Below are 23,349 nucleotides of genomic sequence, written 5' to 3' on the forward strand. Positions count from 1 at the left end.
TTTTCAAAGAGTGAGAGACGGTGAACGTAGAAGTTGTGAACAATGGTGGGTTGGCGACAGACGACAGACTTGTCCGTAATTCCTCCCAAATGTTTCAATGTAGAACCTCTAAAAAACATTTTTTTTCTTGTCAATGTTGATGTTATTATTCATTGTTTGATTTCAGCATCAGCCGTGGCACCGTCTGCTTGTATTGATATTTCACTCATCTGTCTTATCATCGGTATCGTGTTCCTCATCTCATCATAGTCATCGCCATCATCATCTTTGCCATCTGGTACGAACATCAAGAGAGAATTTACAAGGGTAAGACAGCACAGCGATATAAAATGCTTTTAAATGATGAAAAAATAAATGATATTGGAATAAAGGCAGCCCAATCGACCTTGAAAAGACAAGGCACAATATTTAGACGATGATCGTGTCACAGTGACCTGGAGATCCACAACAACAAGATCTTCAAACTCTCAGAAACAGCCACATATGATTTCATACCTGCCCACCATTCCCCTATTGACGGAATTATCCCTATTATAAAAAATAAATTGAGCTTTTATATAGCAAATATCCACTCAACGTGCTCAAAATGCTATACAAGGGGTCCCTGACCGACAGCAACATTTAACAATTAGGACAGATCATGACGCCTGTTAGGCGAGATTATTTTTTTCGGACAGAGACAACGCTGTTCATGGCCAGGTACTCATTTTACACCTGAGTACGGTGAAAGAATGTGAGTAAAGAGCCTTCTCCAAGGATTCAAATATGCGCCGAGCGAGGGTCGAACCCAGGACCTTCCAATCCGAAAGCGAGTGTCCGACCACAAGACCATAGAGCTGCACATTTTCACTCTTCCTTTTGTACAACTCTGGCATTGTCTCGAAAATTCTGATTTTCACAAATTAATGATGATGATGGGAAGAAGAGGGGGAAGGGGGGGGGGTGGTGGTAAAAATGTGAATTTTTTTTAATGGTTGCCAAAAGGGAGTTAAGTAGGAAAATTAATATCACTGGTTTCCCCCTTCCCTCATTCCATTACCAAATACATGTGATGTGTAGTTTTGCCAGCTGTGCCGAATACTGTCTTTATGATGTGTTTGGTGGCAAAAGTTGGTGGTCATTTCGGTACAGACTTATCCGTTGTTGGCAGATTCCTATTTCTTGTCTCCAATTCCTGTTTTCTGACGTTCTGATTCCACTTTTGGAATGTGAAGGGTTGTCATTGTCAGGTTTGATGTATGATTGGGGTCAAGGTCGAGCGTAAACTCCAGATCTGCCCTAATTCTGCAAGATGTGAGTTTTGGACTGGAACTGGAACCACACTTCTGTAGGCTAAACTTTATGATTATGGGCCTTTGACAGAGATGAAGAAGACAAGGGTGTTCCTTCGTCAACTAGACATTCAAGCATGAAGACAACATTTGGGGAAACGAAAAAGAAGAAGAAGAAGAAGAAGAAGAAGAAGAAGAAGAAGAAGAAGAAGAAGAAGAAGAAGAAGAAGAAGAAGAAGATGTAAATATAGAATTATCCCATTCCCACTCTTTCATTTATTTTCCATAGGAATATATTGTCATGCACATCATCATCATCTCATGTCATTCATCATCATCATCATCATCTCCTCATCTCATCTCATCATCATCATCATCATCATCATCATCATCATCATCTCATCATCATCTCATCATCATCATCATCATCATCATCACTCATCATCATCTCATCATCATCATCATCTCACATCATCATCATCATCATCATCATCATCATCTCTCATCATCATCATCATCATCATCTCTTCATCTCATTCATCATCTCATCATCATCATCATCATCATCATCATCTCTCATCATTCTCATCCATCATCATCATCATCATCATCATCATCATCATCTCATCATCACATCATCATCATCATCATCATCATCATCATCATCATCATCATCATCATCATCATCATCATCATCTTCTTCATCATCATCATCATCATCATCATCATCATCATCATCATCATCATCATCATCATCATCATCATCATCATCTTTACTCACTTCATTATTGACTCTAGTTTTTGATCAAACTTTTACAGTTGACACAACAAGATTCCAGTGCTAGCCTAGATGGAGAGAAAGCGTCACATGACAAGGGATTCCACGATCTATCCAAACTGTCATTGGACAGCTGTTTTTGTATATGTTATTTTATCGACTAATTATAAAATAGAGAAATGATATGACCGGTTCTGTTTCCACTGAATAATATCTTGAGGGACCAAAGTCACCCTTTGTATTGTCATTGAATTTTTCCAAGAGAAGTAACTCCTCCTGTCTATAATAACAAAGACAGAGAGAGACACAAGAAATCCTTTGTAGGGAATCGCATATAAGCGACAGTCACCACTTGCTCGCTCTCTTGACTATTTTGAATTACTCTGAAACGTTTCGTGTTACGGACAACCAAAGTCTAGGTATGTGTTCTTAGTAAATCACGTTCTACCCACTTCGGTGGAGATACCTGCCTTGTGCATATTATTTATTTATTTTATTTCTCATCGTGAATGAGATGTAAAAATCTATTCACGACACCTTCGTCCCTTGAGGTGTGCGGTCGTATCATTCTTATCACAACTAATTCATTAAAGCTATATTAGAATGTATTTACTTGGTTGGGGTTCCCGACATCCCATAGTTGGCAGGGAGGTACTTACTGTGTCTTCTATCCCCCTGTATCCTGGGTGGGGTTCCCGACATCCCGTAGTTGGCAGGGAGGTACTTACTGTGTCTTCTATCCCCCTGTTTCTGTTTTTCAATTGCCTTCTGTCTTTGTCTTGGAATGAGATTACTTAGTTTTGGGAGATGATATTTTAAAAATTTTGTTAATCATCTCTCTGTTATGTACTGTTATTTTTTTTTATTTTTAACATATGATATGTAAACATTTGAGTGTATTCCTTTTAGTGGGATCTTGTGCTGATGTCTGGATGAGACATTTAGGTGATCTCAAACTAAGTACACTGATAGTGTGCTCTTGTAATCTACACATGTTTCCTATTTGAACCATTCCCCTGTGTCTTACTTTTCCCTCTAGTCCTTTTAATTGTACATCTAGAAAGTTTTTGCTATCCATTTGTCTTTGTTTTTACTGGCGCTGATTTGACCTAAATGTGTTGCAAGTGCCGTAAAACTCTTAAAAACAAACCAAACCTAATGTCGTATAGAAATAGTTTTATTACTGTATCAAATGTTAGTTTGTCATTGCATGCCAGATAATTCTATAGTTTTATACTATTTTTTTTAAATATTTATCCATCTTATATATATTAATACCTGTATACAGTTATATTAGATTTGTCGCTATTTGAAATTGAAGGCTTGTTTTGGGACCCACATATATTTATTGTATTTCAATTTTTAACACACGCACGTCTGTACACAAATTTCCAGTTTTGGAATGAATAAAATATTATTATTATTATTATTATTATTATTATTATATTATTATTATTATTTATTATTATTATTATTATTATTATTATTATTATTATTATTATTATTATTATTTTTTCAATATTTGAAGTTTTTGCTATTTGTCTGTTTAATCGCAGAAATTGCCATATTATATTTATTTATTTATTTATTTATTTGTTTGTTTGTTTGTTTGTTTATTTATTTTATGTTCTGACGTTTTAATTGGTATCTAAGTAAACCACACCAATGAGAAATGAATGGACAAGTCTTTGGGGGTTTTCCCCCCATAGTGCCGTGGAAAACGATGAGAGGAAGAACTGAAAAGAAAAATTGCAAAGATTTTGGTTTATTTGTTCTTTTGTTTGTTTGTGTTGGGGGTTTTTGTTTGTTTGTTTTGTTTGATTTTTGTTAATGTAAACATTTACATGGTGCTATGAAAACAATAATAAGAAGGAGAACTATAAGAGATAAAAAAATTGTGCGAAGAATGTTATGTATTGTTTGGTTTTTGTTAATGTAAACAATCAGTTTTATGCTGTTTTTGTCACGTTAAACGTTCGTAATTCGATTCAATGACTTTTTGGATCCAATGCATTCAATCAACGAGATGCATATTGAATGACGAAATGGGGTCAGTAGGGGTCAAGGCCATTGAGCTCTGATCTGGAAAGTTTTTGTGTAATAGTCTTATGTTTTTTTTCTGCATTTGGACGAGACGGTCAGATTGATGAAGAACTGCCATTCATGTGTAATTATCTCTGATGTTTCGTGTCCACTTTTTGATTTATAACAGGAGTTTTTGATAAAAGTTGTAATGATTGAGATTCTAAGGGTTGAATGAGAAATTTATTGTAACCTGTATGAAAGATGTATGAATGCCAATTATGAACAAAGGAATGTAACCATGTATATACAGTAGAATCACTTTAAACCGAAATTTTGGGGACCTTCTAAACCATTTCGGTTTAAAGACATTTTGGTTTAAAGCAAGTTCCTGTTTTGCAATGTTTTTCAAGGGTAGTAACTATTTAAGGAATTTGCTCATTTAATTGTGTCATTTAATGGTATCATGGGTTTTCCGTTAAATGGAGTTGTTGAATAAATGCCGTCTTCGTAACCATTAAATTATTATTTATTTTTTTTTGTGTGTGTGTGTGTTTTAAAAATATTTTTGGGGGTTTTCGTTTTCAATTCAAAATTGTTGAAAGAGTTGAGTTCGGGATGCCGTGTTTTTTCCCATATCTCCGTCTTGATCAACTTTTTTTTCATCGACTTCAAATAGTATTTTAATTCTAAACTCCAACGTGTAAGCACAGTGCTTTCTCTTAGACATCTTTTAGTAAAATGTAAAGCTAAAATAAGATCGAAAGTTCTTGTGCGATAATTGATAATGAATTACGCGCAGCTACTCAGAGGTGGAGTGAAATGGAAATGAAAAGGCGTGTCAATGCTAAGCTGTCTGCTAGGCATCTCTCTTTTGTTGAAAAGCCATTAGGTTCAAAGGCCTAATTACATAGACCCCCCCCCTAACACACACACACACACACACACACATTTAAACAAAGTGGAAATGAAATGGCATGTCGATGGTAAGTTGTCTACCCCCCCCCCCCTTCCTTTTTCTCGTGTTGAAAATCCAGTCTGTTCCAAAGCATCAACACACGAGCGAGAACATCTCGCTTGCGTGATTCTACACCCCAACTGTTACTACCCTTCTTTCCTCATTTTTCGCCTGCCAGTCACCCGCTGTCTTCCTTTTCCAGTCTGTGCGATTGTGGTGTTGGCCAAGCCCAAGTGCAGTGTTTGAAGTGTTTGCCTAACCCCCCCCCCCCCCCCCACCCACCACCCTCATCTTATACTTACGCTCTTTGTTTAATATCGTCGGGCATTATTACGTGTGGCCACCTTCCCCAATTTTTGAAGAAAAACAGATAGAGAATAAAGGAATGTGGTCTCAAGTTGTTTCGGTTTAAAGAAAGTCCTTCTTAGAGGTATTTCGGTTCATCGTAAGAATTAGTACAAAGATAATGAAGAAACTAGTACAATTTATTAAATTCTTTGCGGTTTAAGGTATTTTTCGGTTTAGCTTCTTTCGGTTTAAAGTAATTTTACTGTATTTCAGTATAAATTAGTAAAGTAAGAATTATTTCCTTTGAATCTTTATATCCCGCTATTTAGTCAATTATAGTTATTTCCCCTTTTTGTCTACATGTATATAAACAGTGACAGGAAGTAAATAAAATCATTGTTCACAAGTGCTTACAAGAGCCTTCAGAGTTCATTTCTTTATTTCACCACGTTGGCTATCCAGAGCCATCAGGCTATTAAGAGCCTTGAACATAACAAAAGTTACTGACATATAGCCATCAAATTCCATCATTTTAAAAAATCAATTTCATTGTCGAGGGCTGGTTTCAAACTGGTTCTTTTTCCTTGTTTTGTTTCTAAAATAATAGGGTTCAACAGTCGTGACGTCACTTCCCTCGTAATGACGCATAGTAACTTAGTAACTGGTTCTAATCTATTGGACGCCCTTATGAAATACTTCTCCGACGAGCAAAAAAGTGTATCCGGAGGAGAAAAACATTATAAATCTTATCATATTTTGACTTTTATACATTCTGATCACATGACATGTGAAAAATTTCTAGCTAGCATCAAGAATAAAATTGTACCGATTTTCTTTATTTAGAACCAAGCTGCTCGTTGCTGGGCGGACGTGACATCAGACTATTGAATCCTATTCTCATCAAATGATGCCATTAGCTTGAAGGTCCATAAACGTTTTATTTATCAAACTGATGAAGTGAATTTGTTCCTTTTTTTTATCTCTCTCAATAGGGTTTTACGGCGCTTATGGCCCAATTAGGTTATATCAGCGCCAATAAAAACGAGGAAAATGAGATTGTCACAAATATTCTAGTTTTACAATTGAAAGCACACAAGGAAAAGTAAGACATAGGGGAATGGCTTAAATAGGGAACAGATGTAGATTCCATGAGCACACTGTTACTGTTAGTAGTGTTCTTAGTTTGAGATCACGTTAACTCACTCAATCCTAGAGATTTTTGCTACTTTTCAAAATTGGAAGAAGTTTATTAAAAATGAGCATGTGCGTAGATAGTTTTATTCAACTACCATTAACATGTAAAAACTAAAAACATTAGCTTTGATATTACGCCTATAATTTGTCTCAGAAAAATGTAATAAAATAGGCATGGGGGTAAAAGTAACCCCGGGTAAACTACGGATATAGTCGGTGTTAGGGTTGAGTAAGTTCAAGTCTCATCCAGACGCAAGCACAGGATTCTCCACTAAGAAGATGCCACTCCAATGTTTACAAACCATTAGACATTCAAAAACAACAAACATATCAGTACATGTGCAGCTCTGTGGTCTAGTGGTTTGACACAGAACATGTGCAGCTCTGTGGTCTAGTGGTTTGACACAGTACATGTGCAGCTCTGTGGTCTAGTGGTTTGACACAGTACATGTGCAGCTCTGTGGTCTAGTGGTTTGACACAGTACATGTGCAGCTCTGTGGTCTAGTGGTTTGACACAGTACATGTGCAGTTCTGTGGTCTAGTGGTTTGACACAGTACATGTGCAGCTCTGTGGTCTAGTGGTTTGACACAGTACATGTGCAGCTCTGTGGTCTAGTGGTTTGACACAGTACATGTGCAGCTCTGTGGTCTAGTGGTTTGACACAGTACATGTGCAGCTCTGTGGTCTAATGGTTTGACACAGTACATGTGCAGCTCTGTGGTCTAGTGGTTTGACACAGTACATGTGCAGTTCTGTGGTCTAGTGGTTTGACACAGTACATGTGCAGTTCTGTGGTCTAGTGGTTTGACACAGTACATGTGCAGCTCTGTGGTCTAGTGGTTTGACACAGTACATGTGCAGTTCTGTGGTCTAGTGGTTTGACACTCGCTTTCGGATCGGAAGGTCCTGGGTTCGAGCCTCGCTCAGCTCGGCGAATAGTTGGAGAAGACTCTTTACTCACATTCTCTCACCGTATTCCGGTGTAAAATGAGTACCTGGCCATCGACAGCGTTGTCTCTGTCAGAAAAAAATGTTAATATCGCCTCACAGGCGTCATGTCTCGTTCTAATTGTTACGTGTTGCTGTTGGTCTTGGACCTTTTGTAACGAGCTTTGAGCACAGTTAGTGGATATTGTGCTATATAAAAGCTCTTATTTCTTTTCCTTTTACATAGCAAAGAGACAATCTACAGGGTAAAAAATACCATCTCCCTTAAACAAGGACTCCGGCCAGGGGCAGAACCAACCAATGAATCCCATTCCAAGACAAAGACAAAAAGCAACTGTGAAAACGGGTAAAGGGGGACAGAAGACACAGCATTTGACCTCCTGCCCACCATGGGAGGTCGAAAGACTCGTCCCAGAGAGGGGACCGGTTCAAGTAAGGAACAGATTTAGATTCCATTTAAACTCATTGTGCCTTTTTTTTTTGTGTTTTTTTGTTTTTGACCCAAGCCGAGAATGCCTCGAAGAGGAACACACTGAAATGATTACAAAACGGTGTTCTTAAAACAAACTTTATAAAACTACATAACAATAACAGATGATTTGACATTTGACTGTTGTCCTGTCCGCCATGGACTCCAGCCAGGGCAAGGACAAAAAAAAAACATGTTTTCTCCTCACAAGACAAAGGCAGAAAACAAAAATGAAAAAGGGGAAAAAGAATGAACTCTCCTCCCCCCACTGAGAGAATTATGGGTCAAACCCCCCCCCCCCCCTGCCCCGCCCTCCCCTCCCCTCCGAGCATTGTTTGTTTGTTTTTACGGCGTTTGCGACACATTTAGGTCATTTCAGCGCCAGTAAAAAGAAAGTGAAAGAAAATGGAAAAGTCAAATTTATAGATTTACAATTGAAAGCGCACACGATAAAAATAAGACATAGGTGAATGATTCAAATAGGGGACAGATGTAGATTTCAAGAGCACACTATCAGTGTATACTTAGTTGGAGATCACCTCAAAGTCTCATCCCCAGACACTAGCACAGGTCCCCACTAAGAGAAAGACACTCAAATGTTTACAAACCATTGTACATGTTTAAAAATAATAATAAATAACTGCATGACAGAGAGCTGATTTACAAGAAAAAAAAAATATATCGTATCCTTAAACTATAATTATACATTTGACTGCTTCCCTCCCAGTCAAGGACTATGGCCAGAGCTGGGACAAGACTAAGTTAATCCCATTCCACGACAAAGACAGAAAGCAACTCGGAAAACAGATATAATAAGGGGATAGAAGACACAGCGTGACCTCCTGCCCACCATGGGAGGTCAAAGACCCCCACCCAGCCATGGGAGGTCAAAGACCCCACCCAGCCATGGGAGGTCAAAGACCCCCACCCAGTCATGGGAGGTCAAAGACCCCCACCCAGCCATGGGAGGTCAAAGACCCCACCCAGCCATGGGAGGTCAAAGACCCCACCCAGCCATGGGAGGTCAAAGACCCCACCCAGCCATGGGAGGTCAAAGACCCCCACCCAGTCATGGGAGGTCAAAGACCCCCACCCAGCCATGGGAGGAGGTCAAAGACCCACCCAGAAGCATTTTGAACCAAATGAAGGATTCAATACTCTGATAAACTCAACAAAACAATTTTAATATTTTTCAACCTTTTTTTATTAAGTTGAGTCTTGTCAACAATTGAAATTGGTTATTTATAGCTGTGCAAAAGGTTGTTGCCTCCATGAATATAGGTTAAGCTATTAATGATAATAATAATGATTATAATTAAACTATTTAATAATTAGTAAAAACTGAAAAGAAAAAAAAAAGGGGGTTCACAAAGTAATTAATTATTGACATTAAAATGAAAAAAAAAATGGAATAATGGAAGCAAAAAACCCAGTCTTTTGAGTCTTCAAATCTTTTAAAGCAACTTGGAGCAGACCTGTCTAGTATATTAAAATCGTAAAAGTATGAATTTTTGGCTGGAATAACAACTAAACACACGAGTGTCTTGAACTTAAAGCTGTTGACAATGAAAATTTTGTGTCCGATCACAACCAATCAGAACTTGGAATCTTGTTTATAAAGTCCGTTGAGGTCAAAATAAAGTAATTTACACAGATTTCTACCCTTCCATCCTAAAAACTCTATTTTTAGTTCTTAACTTCTAATTTGTTATCAGAGACAGGTCTGGCCTCCAGTCAAGCTGAAAAAGGTAAAAAAATAAAAGTCGTTATTCACGACTGTGTCCGAAATTATTGTAGAAGTGAGCATAAAACATTAGTAGTTACTCGCGGTCTCATCAAAATGTCACCATAGAAGGCCACTCATCGGTGTAGAAAGTCTAAAAACTTGACTGTATCCAACTTTATTCTTTTCTTATGTGACTGACATTTTTGTTTTTAGTCAAAGTCAGAAAAGACGAACAAAGTCACACAATTCAAATACTGAACGATTTGCTTTCCTGTCCTACTACAACTAATATCATGAATTAAATATACGAATCACTGTAGTGGGAAAATTCATAGTAAATGTGACACTTTTGGAAATCTATAGCTGAGGTCAAAAATTGGAAGAAATACGATGAAAATTTGTAGTCTACCGAGCTCGTTTCTTTTCTATTTGAAACGGTTTTCAACTACGACTGGTTTGAAGCTTTCTGATGCAACAGTCTGCGATTACGATGCAATGTAAGCTTTCTGATGCAACAGTCTGCGATTACGATGCAATGTAAGCAATGAACTAAAACATGGGTCTAAAACGTTATTGATTTCACAAGCAGATGGAATGAGGACAATGATAATGGTGATGATGATGATGATGATGATGATGATGATGATGATGATGATGATGATGATGGGAAAATGATATCATATCTAACATAACAACATTCCACAATCCAGTGCTGGTACATCCGACTGCTCCACTGTGAGTGACAAAATTCAACTAAGTCATCTTAGTGTTGCAGACCAAAGCTACCAGGAATGGCCGAATTGTTTAAATGTTTGGATGACCAAAACTGCCATTGGAAATTTGTAGAATTTCCCTAAAATTACGACAAATATCAGAATTTCCATAGAATTTTTTGAAAATTATTGACAAACATCTCAAATGAAAAGCTTATTACCTGACAATGACAGATTTCAAACATAATTTGGAGGAATGCTTAAAACACGGCAACAACAACAACAAAGCAAAAAATGATTAATATTATTATTTCACTATGGGATTATACATCGTAATTTCTGCCAATAATATCGTCATATAATATATTCGTTTTTAAATACGCAAACAAAAACTAAATTATTTCCTTGACAAATATTTAACACAAAATGTTCAAGTTTTATTTTGAGAAGAATGAACAAGTTATTCATTTATTTCTTTTTCACTTTTAAAGGAATGGCGAAATATTTGGAATGGTACTATGGGTTAAAACGAACAAACTTTCATTTTTTGTTCAAAAAAACTTAATGGATGGAATGTTACCAGATGGTCTGTTATATCTGGTTCTACTGTAGTACCAAGACCGGATAGGACATGTCTAGTCCATGTAGAATTGTGTCCCGGATATTCACCCCAAAAAATTCAAATAAGTTATTTTCAAAGAAATAAAAGGAAAATGAATATGACAGCTTTGAAAAAGAAAAAATTAAACATGGGTTGTCCTGGGCCCAAACCCCTTCCAGACACGTCTTATTTGGGACAGCTAACTGTTGAGTCGTGTCATCTAGGATGTTGTCGTTAGTCAAACAAACCGGCAGGATTTAAATTCTTTGCAAAGATTTTTTTTTTTCTTTTTTTTTTTTTAAAGTCCAAAGAAAAATGGAATGAAAATGATGATGACAAATGTTGATGATGAAAACAATGACAGAAAATGTTTAAAATGAAACGATATTCCAATTACAAAAAAAAACAAAAATGATGATGATGATTCTAAGAATGACATGAAAAGAAAAATGATGCTCTATATAATAATATTAAAAAAAACAATTTTTAAAAATAATAATAATAATAAAGACAAGAGATAAATGATTATTTTTTAAAATCCCTAAGGCAAGCCAGCCTAAGACCTTTCGCACATGTATGTAGAACTAGAATGTGTCAACGAAGAATGTGTCAACAAACAATGTGTCAACGAACAATGTGTCAACAAAATATACAACAAGATGATGGAGAAAAAAAAAAAAAAAAAAAAAAAAGAACCAGTTTTTAAAATTTTTAAAAAATCTATATACATGGAGGGCAATTCCAATTAGGCTTGACTTACCTGCCCCTGATCCAAACACTTCCTGGCTGTAAAAAGGCCAGGAGAGAGAGAGGAACCAAGGCGACTATATTAGATATTATATCAGTACTGTTGTTGTTTTATAAACTTTGAATGTATAAAGTTATTTATATAATAATATATTATAAATATTTATAATAATATAATTATATCAGGACAAGTAATATAATTATGGGAACGGTCACGAGTCGAGAATGAAATGATGATGAGTGGGAGTGGGAGTGGGATATGGTGGTGATTTGTTTGGATTGTTTGTTTTGATTTCACAAACATGAAGAATGGCAGAATTTACAGTAGGTATCGTAAACAATTCGGATGAATGGATTAAATGGTGATGATGAGGTTGATGAAATGATGAAATGATTTGCTAGGATTCTCACGGAAGGAGAGGAGAAAATCGGGGAAAAGGAAACATTTCTTTACAAAATGTTTATATTACATTGAGTTAATATGAAATTCATTTCATGTATATCAACAATGTTAAACAGAATTTGCTGGAGATAGTCGCATGCACACACTAACACACACACACACACACATACACACACACACAGGGTTATAAATGTCCTCCCTTTAAAAGATTTATATTTTAAAAAAGAAAACCCGATGAGCTTTATAGAAAGGATTGAATGTATCCATCAACATCAACAACGAATGGAAGGAGACGATGAAAGGATCGGGAAATAGAATGGAACATTTTGGTTGTCACAACTATTTATAATAGGGGAAAATAAAACACCTCAATACAACATTCGCTCTCACTTGCTGGTGGTTGAGGTATAAAGATCACGTATTGTAACAGTTTGGTCCATATTTTCTGAGTTAAGTATATAAAAAACATGCAAACAAATCAAAATATTAATCCTTATCCAATGACAAAAAACTAATTATAGTCGATTATGCCATTATCAAATATTTCTATTTTCACGTGAACTTATTATAAATTTCATCTATTTTTTATTCTTTGTAATATTTTGCATGTTTGGAGTTTTATAACACTTGAAGGTTTTTTGGAAAAAATTATTTCAAGTCTTTCCAAGTGCAGACAGGTCGTGTTTTATTTGTGTCTTTTTCCGCTTGTTTGATTGTTGTTACTTTTACATAATCGTTGATAAACTGAGATATTTATAGATACGTTCTTAACACATTCGAGTGAAGGCCTCAAGTTTTACTGCAGAGGGAAAAAAAAAGTGAACTTCAGAAAATTGTAAACAGTGGTGTGGGAAGCTTTGAATGTCTTTGAAAGATGTTACCATCCAATTTTATAGGGGATAGAAGACCCAGCGTGACCTCCTACCCACCATGGGAGGTCAAAGACCCCATCCAGCCATGGGAGGTCAAAGACCCCAAACACCACCCAGCCGTCAGATTTCAGAACTAAGAATATTTTAAAAAGGGTCCACAACTCATTTGATTTTGTAAAAACTTTAAAAAATCACTGTTTGGGTAACTCTCTATTTACAACATGTCAGACCACACCTTATCAGAGGGGAGGGGGTGGGGGAGGGGAGAGAATAAGGTATGGCTAGACAATACAACACAACCATTAGTATATAATTTGTCAATTCATTAGTACCAATGTCCCAAGAGTTCCAGTATGATCTGTACGTATCAAAAACGTTTAAAGGATACAATTCTAATTTAAATCTTTAGCCATGCTATGTTATGTTTATGTTATGTTTATGTTTTGTTATGTTATATTATGTTACGAGAAAAATGGTTTTCGAGTCTTGTTATAAAATCACCAAATTCATAATACATCAAATTTGAAAAAACAACTGATTAATGTTCTTCATTAATAGCGAGTCAATATTCTATATCAAAATAAACAAGGAATAAAAATATGTGTTTTGCAAAAGGAATAAAAGAAAAAAAAAAAACCCCCGAATATTTCCAACTCTGGGAGATGACGGGAGAAATTCATGTTTTCATGGTTCATTTATTATCCAACTTGTCACGTGACATGCATTGATGTTCAACACAACAACAGACAATTCCAAATCCAATCCAATTCGAGAGAAAGGATAAATTCTAATCATTTGATCATGGCTTTTGATATACATAGGCATAAAATAGGAATTGGAAACAGAAAAATAACACACGACAGTCGTCACTCCATATAATCAAAGCCACACACACGTACGTACGTACGTACACACACACACACACACACATACACACACACACGCTTGACATCCAAATTTCAATCTTAAGAATCCAACTAAAAATCTAATTCTACGCACATTTGCTATTTACTTTGCGAGGGCGAAATCAAAAATTTTTAATTTAAAAATCAAAAGTTTTAAAATATACTTAAAAAGAAGGAGAAAGAAAAAAAAGAGAATAATCAAGAACAGAATTCAAAGTAATTATTTGATTTGCACTGATATGTTAACAAAATATTGAGAGAAAGGAAAAAAAATTAAAAAGGACTGAATCACTGAATCAAAGAGTGTGATGAATGAAAACATTACGGCCAATGGCATGATAAGACGTCAATTCTTGTAGAAAAAACAAAAAAACAACAACAAACAAAACAAGGAAAAAGAACCAGTTTGAAACCAGCCCTCGACAATGAAATTGATTGATAAAAATGATGGAATTTAATGGCTATATGTCAGTAACTTTTATCAAATACTCCTGTTATAAATCAAAAAGTGGACACGAAACATCAGAGATAATTACACATGAATGGCAGTTCTTCATCAATCTGACCGTCTCGTCCAAATGCAGAAAAAAAAACAAAACCTATGACACAAAAACTTTCCAGATCAGAGCTCAATGGCCTTGACCCCTACTGACCCCATTTCGTCATTCAATATGCATCTCGTTGATTGAATGCATTGGATCCAAAAAGTCATTGAATCGAATTACGAACGTTTAACGTGACAAAACCAGCATAAAACTGATTGTTTACATTAACAAAAACCAAACAATACATAACATTCTTCGCACAATTTTTTAAAATCTTTTAGTTCTCCTTCTTATTATTGTTTTCATAGCACCATGTAAATAAAAAACAAACAAACAAAGACTTGCACATTCGCTTCCCATTGACACGGTTTGCTTGGATACAAATGAAAAAGGCAGAAAACAAACATACACAAATGGACAAACAAAAATCCAAAAATTTTTAATAAATCACAAATTAAAAAAAAAAAAAAAGCACTAAAAATGAACCAAACAAACCATCCACCCATATCTTCATTGCTAACATTTCAACATGAACCAACGTTTAGGCCAGACCAAAAAAAAAAAAAAAAAAAGACTGCCTGTTGAAAGAAAACATTTTATATTTCAAGACAATGAATGAAGACAATAGACATTTATCTCTGCTAATTATCAAAAGACGAATACAAGACAAGTGAATGATAATTTATCCTCAATTCTACGTCTCAATCCAACAAAAACTACCAATCATGATTACAACAAAAACTACCAATCATGATTACAACAAAAACTACCAATCATGATTACAACAAAAACTATCAATCATGATTCCAACAAAAACTATCAATCATGATTCCAACAAAAACTATCAATCATGATTCCAACAAAAACTATCAATCATGATTCCAACAAAAACTATCAATCATGATTCCAACAAAAACTATCAATCATGATTCCAACAAAAACTATCAATCATGATTCCAACAAAAACTATCAATCATGATTCCAACAAATTGCATAGAGGAAGACAAGAACCATTTCAAATTGTTATTTTACAAAAATGAAATAAAAAACCCCAAAAAAACATCACCCTTCATTTTTCGACTACACATTAACACAAAACTAGCATTTCTCATACCATTGACAAAATCAACAAAATCCAACCATAACTAGATTGACACAAAACTAGCATTTCTCATACCATTGACAAAATCAACAACAAAAAACAACCATAACTAGATTGCTAACACCCATCTCAAATTCTAGATATACATTTCATTTTTAAAAAGGCTCAATTCAAAATTTTTCTTCTATTTCTTTTTCACAACAACTACTATTTTTTCAAAAAAATTATTTTTTAAAATCTTTCACTTGAAATAATTACTCAAATATAAAAAGTCAAATAACAACTTTCTTCCAATTATTCAATTCAATGTTATGTACTGGCATCGTCTCACGTGCAAGATTCTATTAGAACACAACAACAACATCAACAAAAAATACACAAAAATTACACTAAAAATGAGATCTTCAGTATCTCTGCCATGTCTTTAAATGGTGGACTCTGTTTTGTGGTTCTGTCTCTCGTTCTCTTTCTTCTGGTAAATTCCGATGAAGGATCCGTCCTCGTTGAAGTGTGTATCTTCCTCATCGCCGTATTCCCCGAGACTCTCATCGTCACCACCGATAGGGACATCGTCGTATTCCAAATCTCCTCTGGGCTTTTTATCAGGATAATCGTAGTCGTCGTAGTCACTAGGAAAATGAAAGACAGGCAAGGGAACATCTCAATGGTTGATAAGCTAATATTCTACAAACAAAAACATCCTGAACTGATCTTAAAACACGACTCATTTTACTAAAGGTTTCTTTTTTTACAAAAGAGAAAAAGACGTTATCATCTGTCAGTCTTTAGATCCACAGAGCTAGGGCTCAGCCCAATTTCAGTATATTTAAAAATATAAACAATAACAATCTAGGAGTTCGACCCAACTTCTGAATCATTTTTAAAAGACAATAGCAAAGGATTCAAGTATTGACAAGTAACTAAATTCAAAAGTTGTTGTGTGGACTTACGGCCTGGAGAGGTCATTGAATCCCTTGTCCCGTAACTCCTTCTCTGGGTCGAGGCCAGCACCCGTCTCTTTCTTATCAACTGTAACAGTTGGATCAAAGGGAATCATTTCAATATTGATGTGGGTGATGATGATGATGATGATGAATGATGATGATGATGATGTTGAATGATGATGATGGTGATGATGATGGTGATGATGGTGATGATGATGGTGATGATGGTGATGATGGTGATGATGATGGTGATGATGGTGATGATGATGATGATGATGATGATGATGGTGATGATGATGATGATGATGATGATGATGATGAATGCTGATGGTGATGATGATGGTGATGATGATGGTGATGATGATGATGATGATGGTGATGATGATGATAGGAAGGTTGGAAATTTTGTGAAAATGTGGTCTGACAATCTATTCAGATATGGGGGGACAGTAGAAAGCCTTGTCCACAAAGGGTAAGGACAGATAATAGAAAGTGTCCACAAAGGGTAAGGACAGATAATAGAAAGTGTCCACAAAGGGTAAGGACAGATAATAGAAAGTGTCCACAAATGGTAAGGACAGATAATAGAAAGTGTCCACAAAGGGTAAGGACAGATAATAGAAAGTGTCCACAAAGGGTAAGGACAGATAATAGAAAGTGTCCACAAAGGGTAAGGACAGATAATAGAAAGCCTTGTCCACCAAGGGTAAGGACAGATAATAGAAAGTGTCCACAAAGGGTAAGGACAGATAATAGAAAGTGTCCACAAAGGGTAAGGACAGATAATAGAAAGCCTTGTCCACCAAGGGTAAGGACAGATAATAGAAAGTGTCCACAAAGGGTAAGGACAGATAATAGAAAGCCTTGTCCACAAAGGGTAAGGACAGATAATAGAAAGTCTCATTTCAATGTGAGAGATGACAATCCTATGGGAAAAAAGTTTGAATTCATTAAAAAATACTTGACAAATACTGGAGGAAGCAAGAACAACGATACGGCTACAGATAAAATCCAGCACTGACGACATGATATACACAGTCCTGAAGACAACTAGAGTCAAGTTAAAAAAGAGGATCTAAAAGAATCTGTGCTGGAAATCATCGCTAAGTAACTAAGTATAATGATGAAATCAATTATACTCTGTATTCTTAAAAAAGTGAAATTGAAAATGTGATAAATCGATGTTCATATCAATTTTTTCCTTCTTTTCCTTCTCCTCATGTTTGAATGTCCAGATGGTGAAGCAACGCTGTCGTCCTCTTCCTCAGCTCTGTCCAGGCGGGTCCCATAAAGTTTGGTCTGCAGAGGTCTGTGTGGTAGCGGGCTGAAATACTCTCTTGCTGTTGCATACTGTCTGGAGTACATGGTCAGCGTCTTTCTCTCCGTCACAATCACATGCCTGTTTCTCCGATTTTGAACATCTTGTGCATCTGGTTCTTCAGGCCATTTTGTCCCAATCGTCGCCTAAAAACTGTGCCCTGATCTTTCCTATTTAGAAGTTAGATTGGATACTTGACTGCTAAATCAATTCATTTTCCATTATTTACTTAATTGCTAAATCAATTCATTTTCCATTATTTACTTAATTGCTATATCAATTCATTTTCCATTATTTAAAAATATTCCATAAGCTGTGCTGCCTTACCATTGTAATCTCCTTCTTGCTGCTTACGGCAGATGACAAAGATGATGATGGCGATGACGATGATGAGGAAGATGATACCGATGATCAAGCCGATGATCCACATGTCAATACCAGCAGACGCTGCCACAGCTGCCGCTGAAATCAAACAAGGGAGACAAATCATGAATAATCTGACTACTTATCATTGATCATCATGGAAAACTATACAAAAAGCTAACACGAGAGAAATCCTAGACGCACGACCGTCATGACCCAAAATGGAAGTTTGTTTTGGACTATCACAAACTATAATCTAGATTTAGAGCTATACTTTCTATTTGTCTCTTCCTTATTTTGATTTGCGCCAGTCAAAAATCTCAATATTATACCCCCCCCCCCCCTGCCCTCTCCCCTTTTCATTTTCTCCTTACCAATTATCGTCATTTGTGAAAATCAAAATGTTAGAGACAATGGCGGAGGAAGAACGGGAAGGAAGAGTGAAAATATAATGAATGATTCGGCCAAAAGTGGAAGGGTTGGCAGGTATGTCTAAATATGTGTGACATAGCATCTCAATTGGGTGATGAAACCGACCAAATTCAAAACTAGAATAATATAGTATAATTATAATATGGAATTGGGTTTGACTGATATAGGGTTGGCTTTGGGTGTGTGAGTGTGTGTCTATGTGTGTGTGTGTCTATGTGTGTGTGTGTGTCTATGTGTGTGTGTGTCTATGTGTGTGTGTGTGTCTATGTGTGTGTGTGTGTGTGTGTCTATGTGTGTGTGTGTCTATGTGTGTGTGTGTCTATGTGTGTGTGTGTGTCTATGTGTGTGTGTGTCTATGTGTGTGTGTGTGTCTATGTGTGTGTGTGTCTATGTGTGTGTGTGTGTGTGTCTATGTGTGTGTGTGTCTATGTGTGTGTGCTAGTGTGTGTGTGTCTATGTGTGGTGTGTGTGTGCTATGTGTGTGTGTTGTGTTTGTGTGTGTGTTGTGTGTGTGTGTCTATGGTGTGTGTGTGTGTGTGTGTGTCTAGTGTGTGTGGTGTGTGTGTGTTATGTGTGTATGTGTGTGTGTGTGTCTATGTGGTGTGTGTGTGTGTCTATGTGTGTGTGTGTGTGTGTGTGTGTGTGTGTGTGTGTGTGTGTGTGTCATGTGTGTGTTGTGTCTATGTTGTGTGTGTGTATGTGTGTTGTGTTGTGTTGTGTGTCTATGTGTGTGTGGTGTGTCTATGTGTGTGTCTATGTGTGTGTGTGTCTATGTGTGTGTGTGTCTATTGTGTGTGTGTGTGTGCTATGTGTGTGTGTGTGTCTATGTGTGTGTGTGTGTCTATGTTTGTGTGTGTGTGTTGTCTATGTTGTGTGTGTGTGTCTATGTGTGTTGTGTGTGTGTCTATGTGTGTGTGTGTGTGTCTATGTGTGTGTGTGTGTGTCTATGTGTGTGTGTGTGTGTGTCTATGTGTGTGCGTGTGTGTGTGTGTGTCTATGTGTGTGTGTGTGTGTCTATGTGTGTGTGTGTGTCTATGTGTGTGTGTGTGTCTATGTGTGTGTGTGTATGTGTCTATGTGTGTGTGTGTGTGTGTCTATGTGTGTGTGTGTGTCTATGTGTGTGTGTGTGTCTATGTGTGTGTGTGTGTCTATGTTGTGTGTGTGTGTCTATGTGTTTGTGTGTGTGTGTGTTCTATGTGTTGTGTGTGTGTGTGTCTATGTGTGTGTTGTGTGTGTGTATGTTGGTGGTGTCTATGTGTGTGTGTGTGTCTATGTGTGTGTGTGTGTTGTCTATGTGTGTGTGTGGTCTATGTGTGTGTGTCTATGTGTGTGTGTGTGTGTGGGTCTATGTTGGTGTGTGGCTTGTGTGTAGTGTTGTGTGTTATGTGTGTGTGTGTCTATTGTGTGGTGTTATGTGTGGTGTGTGGTTGTAGGTTGTGTCTGTGGCAGGTGTTTTGTTATTTTATTGTGGTAATTTATGTGGTATTGGTTTTTTATGAATAGTTTCTTACACAAATTACAGATAAACTAAAATTCCATTCGTCTGATTATTTTGATTTGAATGTTTTACTTCATCAGGAAATCAAATCAAACATCGAAAGACTAGAGTCCTTCCTATCCAAAAGGTAGATAGCAACTGTTACTTTCTGTTCAAAGCTACAATTGTGATGATGATGATGGTAATAATGAATAATAATAATAATAATAATAATAATAATAATAATAATAATAATAATAATAATAATAATAATAATAATAATAATAATAATAATAATAATAATAATAATAATAATAATAATAATAATAATAATAATAATAATAATAATAATACAACTGCCGACACCAATGGGTAAAAATGACCCACTAAAAGTTTTAAGATTGAAAACCAATTGCAATGAGACAATTCTATGAAAATATAGACAAAAACTACAAATATGCATGTCATCATTTTGAAAACCACGATATGTGCAGAGGCGAACATAACAACAATAAATTTGACTAATGTGAATATCAAAATGGGAGATGCGGGGGAAAAAAAACAAACCCCAGAAAGAAATAATACAGAAAAAGAAAGAAAGAAAAAACCCAAACCAAAGAAAAGAAAAGAAAACAAAAAAAAAAAAAAAAATACGACCAACGGGTTTCCAAATCATGAGACAAAAACTGACTGGACTTTGACACAATTTCATTACCGACTCCTGTCTGAGTGATGAACTCCAGTCAAAAGACACATTCTGGATATGACTGTTTTCTGTTTACCAGGTGATTGGAACATATACTGAGGGTTAAAAACAAACTCAAGTCCGTATAAGTCAAACTGGCAACCTTGGGACCCATAAAACTGGACGTTCTTCTTCCCACTTCTAGCCTGCGACGAAGGATGTTTTAACATAGTGTTGGGTCTGGATTTTACCAAATTTTGGAGCTCTTTTGTTATTGAAATAAAATTGGTCGATTCTCAATTTGTTTTTTAGTTTCGTTTTTTGATTTTGTGATCTGGAAAATATTGACTGAGATAGAAAGTGTTTGTTGTGATTATAGAGACTATACCATCGTTTTTATTGCAACCTCAAGGAAATTCTTGAAAAATGGATTGGATCTTATCCGAACCAGCGACCACCTGAGCTCTAGACCTTCGGTCTTAAATGGATTGGATCAAAAATCAAATTTGAGATATTACGGAGCAGGCACTGGTGTGAGATAAAAGATCTGAAAAGTGTGTCTGGAACGGTGCCAGACAAAACAAGAAAGAAGAAGACAAGAAAAAGAGAAAAAAATGTCTCCAAAAATCATTCTACCTGGCCTGAGGAAGTTGAGAAAGACTGACTTTTGGGGATGTTTTTTTTTTTTCCTTTCATTTGTCTGGCACCATTCCAGAGACGCTTTTCAGATTGAAGAAAAAAGGGAATGTTTTGTTTTGACTGACCTTTTCCTCAACCTACATCAATAAATCCACACTTGACAAGTATATCTATTTATAGGTTTATGAAACGCTATTAAAATAAAATGAATTGTAATAACAACCATTGTCGTGTTTCATTACCAATGCTGTCATGTTTCATTTTACCAATGACGTCATGTTTCATTACCAATGCTGTCATGTTTCATTTTACCAATGACGTCATGTTTCATTACCAATGACTGTGCATGGAAATTAACTCATTACTCATTTCCTAAAAAATATAAACAATTGTAAACCCTGGAAACCAAACAGATTCCTGAGAAACAAAAACCCCAAATTTCTATTTCATTGTAGATTGAAACGAAACAAAAAAAAAATGAACAAGTGAAAAACTGAATCTTAACAGCGTACAAAACAGAAAGTATCTTCCAATTGGAAAAAAAAAAAAAATCAAACCAGCATAAAAGCAAAACCAAAAACCAGGGGATAATAAAATAAAATCAGAGATGCCAACCTCCAGAATGAATTACGTGTGACGTGGGATAATGAAAAAAAACAAACACATATCCTGTCATAAAAAAAGTGTGTCATCCCGCACAAATTAATTGAAATCCAAATGGAAATAGAGAGCAATAGAAAATCCAATGTAAAAAGTCCCAGATGATGCGATTTGAAAAAAAAAACAAGAGTCGTATTGACATTGAACAGGAGAATTAAGTGAAGCCAGAAAAATGTGAAATGGACGGAAGGCTTCTCCCAATTTGATGGAGGCTTCTCCCAATTTGACAGAAGCTTCTCCCAATTTGACGGAGGCTTCTCCCAATTTGATGGAGGCTTCTTCCAATTTGACGGAGGCTTCTCCCAATTTGACGGAGGCTTCTCCCAATTTGACGGAAGCTTCTCCCAATTTGATGGAAGCTTCTCCCAATTTGACGGAGGCTTCTCCCAATTTGATGGAAGCTTCTCCCAATTTGACGGAGGCTTCTCCCAATTTGATGGAAGCTTCTCCCAATTTGATGGAAGCTTCTCCCAATTTGATGGAAGCTTCTCCCAATTTGACGGAGGCTTCTCCCAATTTGATGGAAACTTCTCCCAATTTGATGGAAGCTTCTCCCAATTTGATGAATGCTTTTCCCAATTTGACGGAGGCTTCTCCCAATTTGATGGAGGCTTCTCCCAATTTGACGGAGGCTTCTCCCAATTTGACGGAGGCTTCTCCCAATTTGATGGATGATTCTCCCAATTTGATGGAGGCTTCTCCCAATTTGATGGAGGCTTCTCCCAATTTGACGGAGGCTTCTCCCAATTTGATGGAGACTTCTCCCAATTTGACGAAGGCTTCTCCCAATTTGATGGAGGCTTCTCCCAATTTGATGGAGGCTTCTCCCAATTTGACGGAGGCTTCTCCCAATTTGATGGAGGCTTCTCCCAATTTGATGAAGGCTTTTCTCCCAATTTGATGAAGGCTTTTCTCCCAATTTGATGGAGGCTTCTCCCAATTTGATGGAGGCTTCTCCCAATTTGATGGAGGCTTATCCCAATTTGATGAAGGCTTTTCTCCCAATTTGATGGAGGCTTCTCCCAATTTGACGGAGGCTTCTCCCAATTTGATGGAGGCTTCTCCCAATTTGATGAAGGCTTTTCTCCCAATTTGATGGAGGCTTCTCCCAATTTGACGGAGGCTTCTCCCAATTTGATGGAGGCTTCTCCCAATTTGATGGAGGCTTCTCCCAATTTGATGAAGGCTTTTCTCCCAATTTGATGGAGGCTTCTCCCAATTTGATGAAGGCTTCTCCCAATTTGTCAACCATCAACGGTTTATAGATTTGATTACAAGAAAAAACGG

The 23,349-nt window shown here is 36.4% G+C and overlaps 2 protein-coding genes across 8 annotated transcripts in view; one reads left to right on the top strand and one right to left on the bottom strand.

The window, feature by feature from the left end:
* LOC144979662 (neuroglian-like) overlaps positions 1-3,488 on the top strand; it is a 50,944-nt gene extending 47,456 nt beyond the window's left edge. Inside the window, exons 11-12 of the mRNA XM_078926501.1 lie at positions 167-306; positions 2,091-3,488. Of these exons, the coding sequence (XP_078782627.1) occupies positions 167-249 (83 nt within the window). The 3' untranslated portion in view covers positions 250-306; positions 2,091-3,488. The remainder of the gene's footprint in view (positions 1-166; positions 307-2,090) is intronic.
* Positions 3,489-15,720: 12,232 nt separating this feature from the next.
* Positions 15,721-23,349, bottom strand: part of LOC144979663 (neuroglian-like) — a 97,063-nt gene continuing 89,434 nt past the window's right edge. For all 7 annotated transcript variants that reach the window (XM_078926502.1, XM_078926504.1, XM_078926503.1 and 4 more), the window contains 3 exons: positions 18,134-18,268; positions 16,495-16,573; positions 15,721-16,173 (listed from right to left, as the gene is read on the bottom strand). In XM_078926502.1, the coding sequence (XP_078782628.1) occupies positions 15,969-16,173; positions 16,495-16,573; positions 18,134-18,268 (419 nt within the window). In that variant the 3' untranslated portion in view covers positions 15,721-15,968. The remainder of the gene's footprint in view (positions 16,174-16,494; positions 16,574-18,133; positions 18,269-23,349) is intronic.

This window comes from Berghia stephanieae, chromosome 9, assembly GCF_034508935.2.
Source record: "Berghia stephanieae isolate SIO BIC M18660-M18661 chromosome 9, UCSD_Bste_1.3, whole genome shotgun sequence".
Classification (NCBI taxonomy): Eukaryota; Metazoa; Mollusca; class Gastropoda; order Nudibranchia; family Aeolidiidae; genus Berghia; species Berghia stephanieae.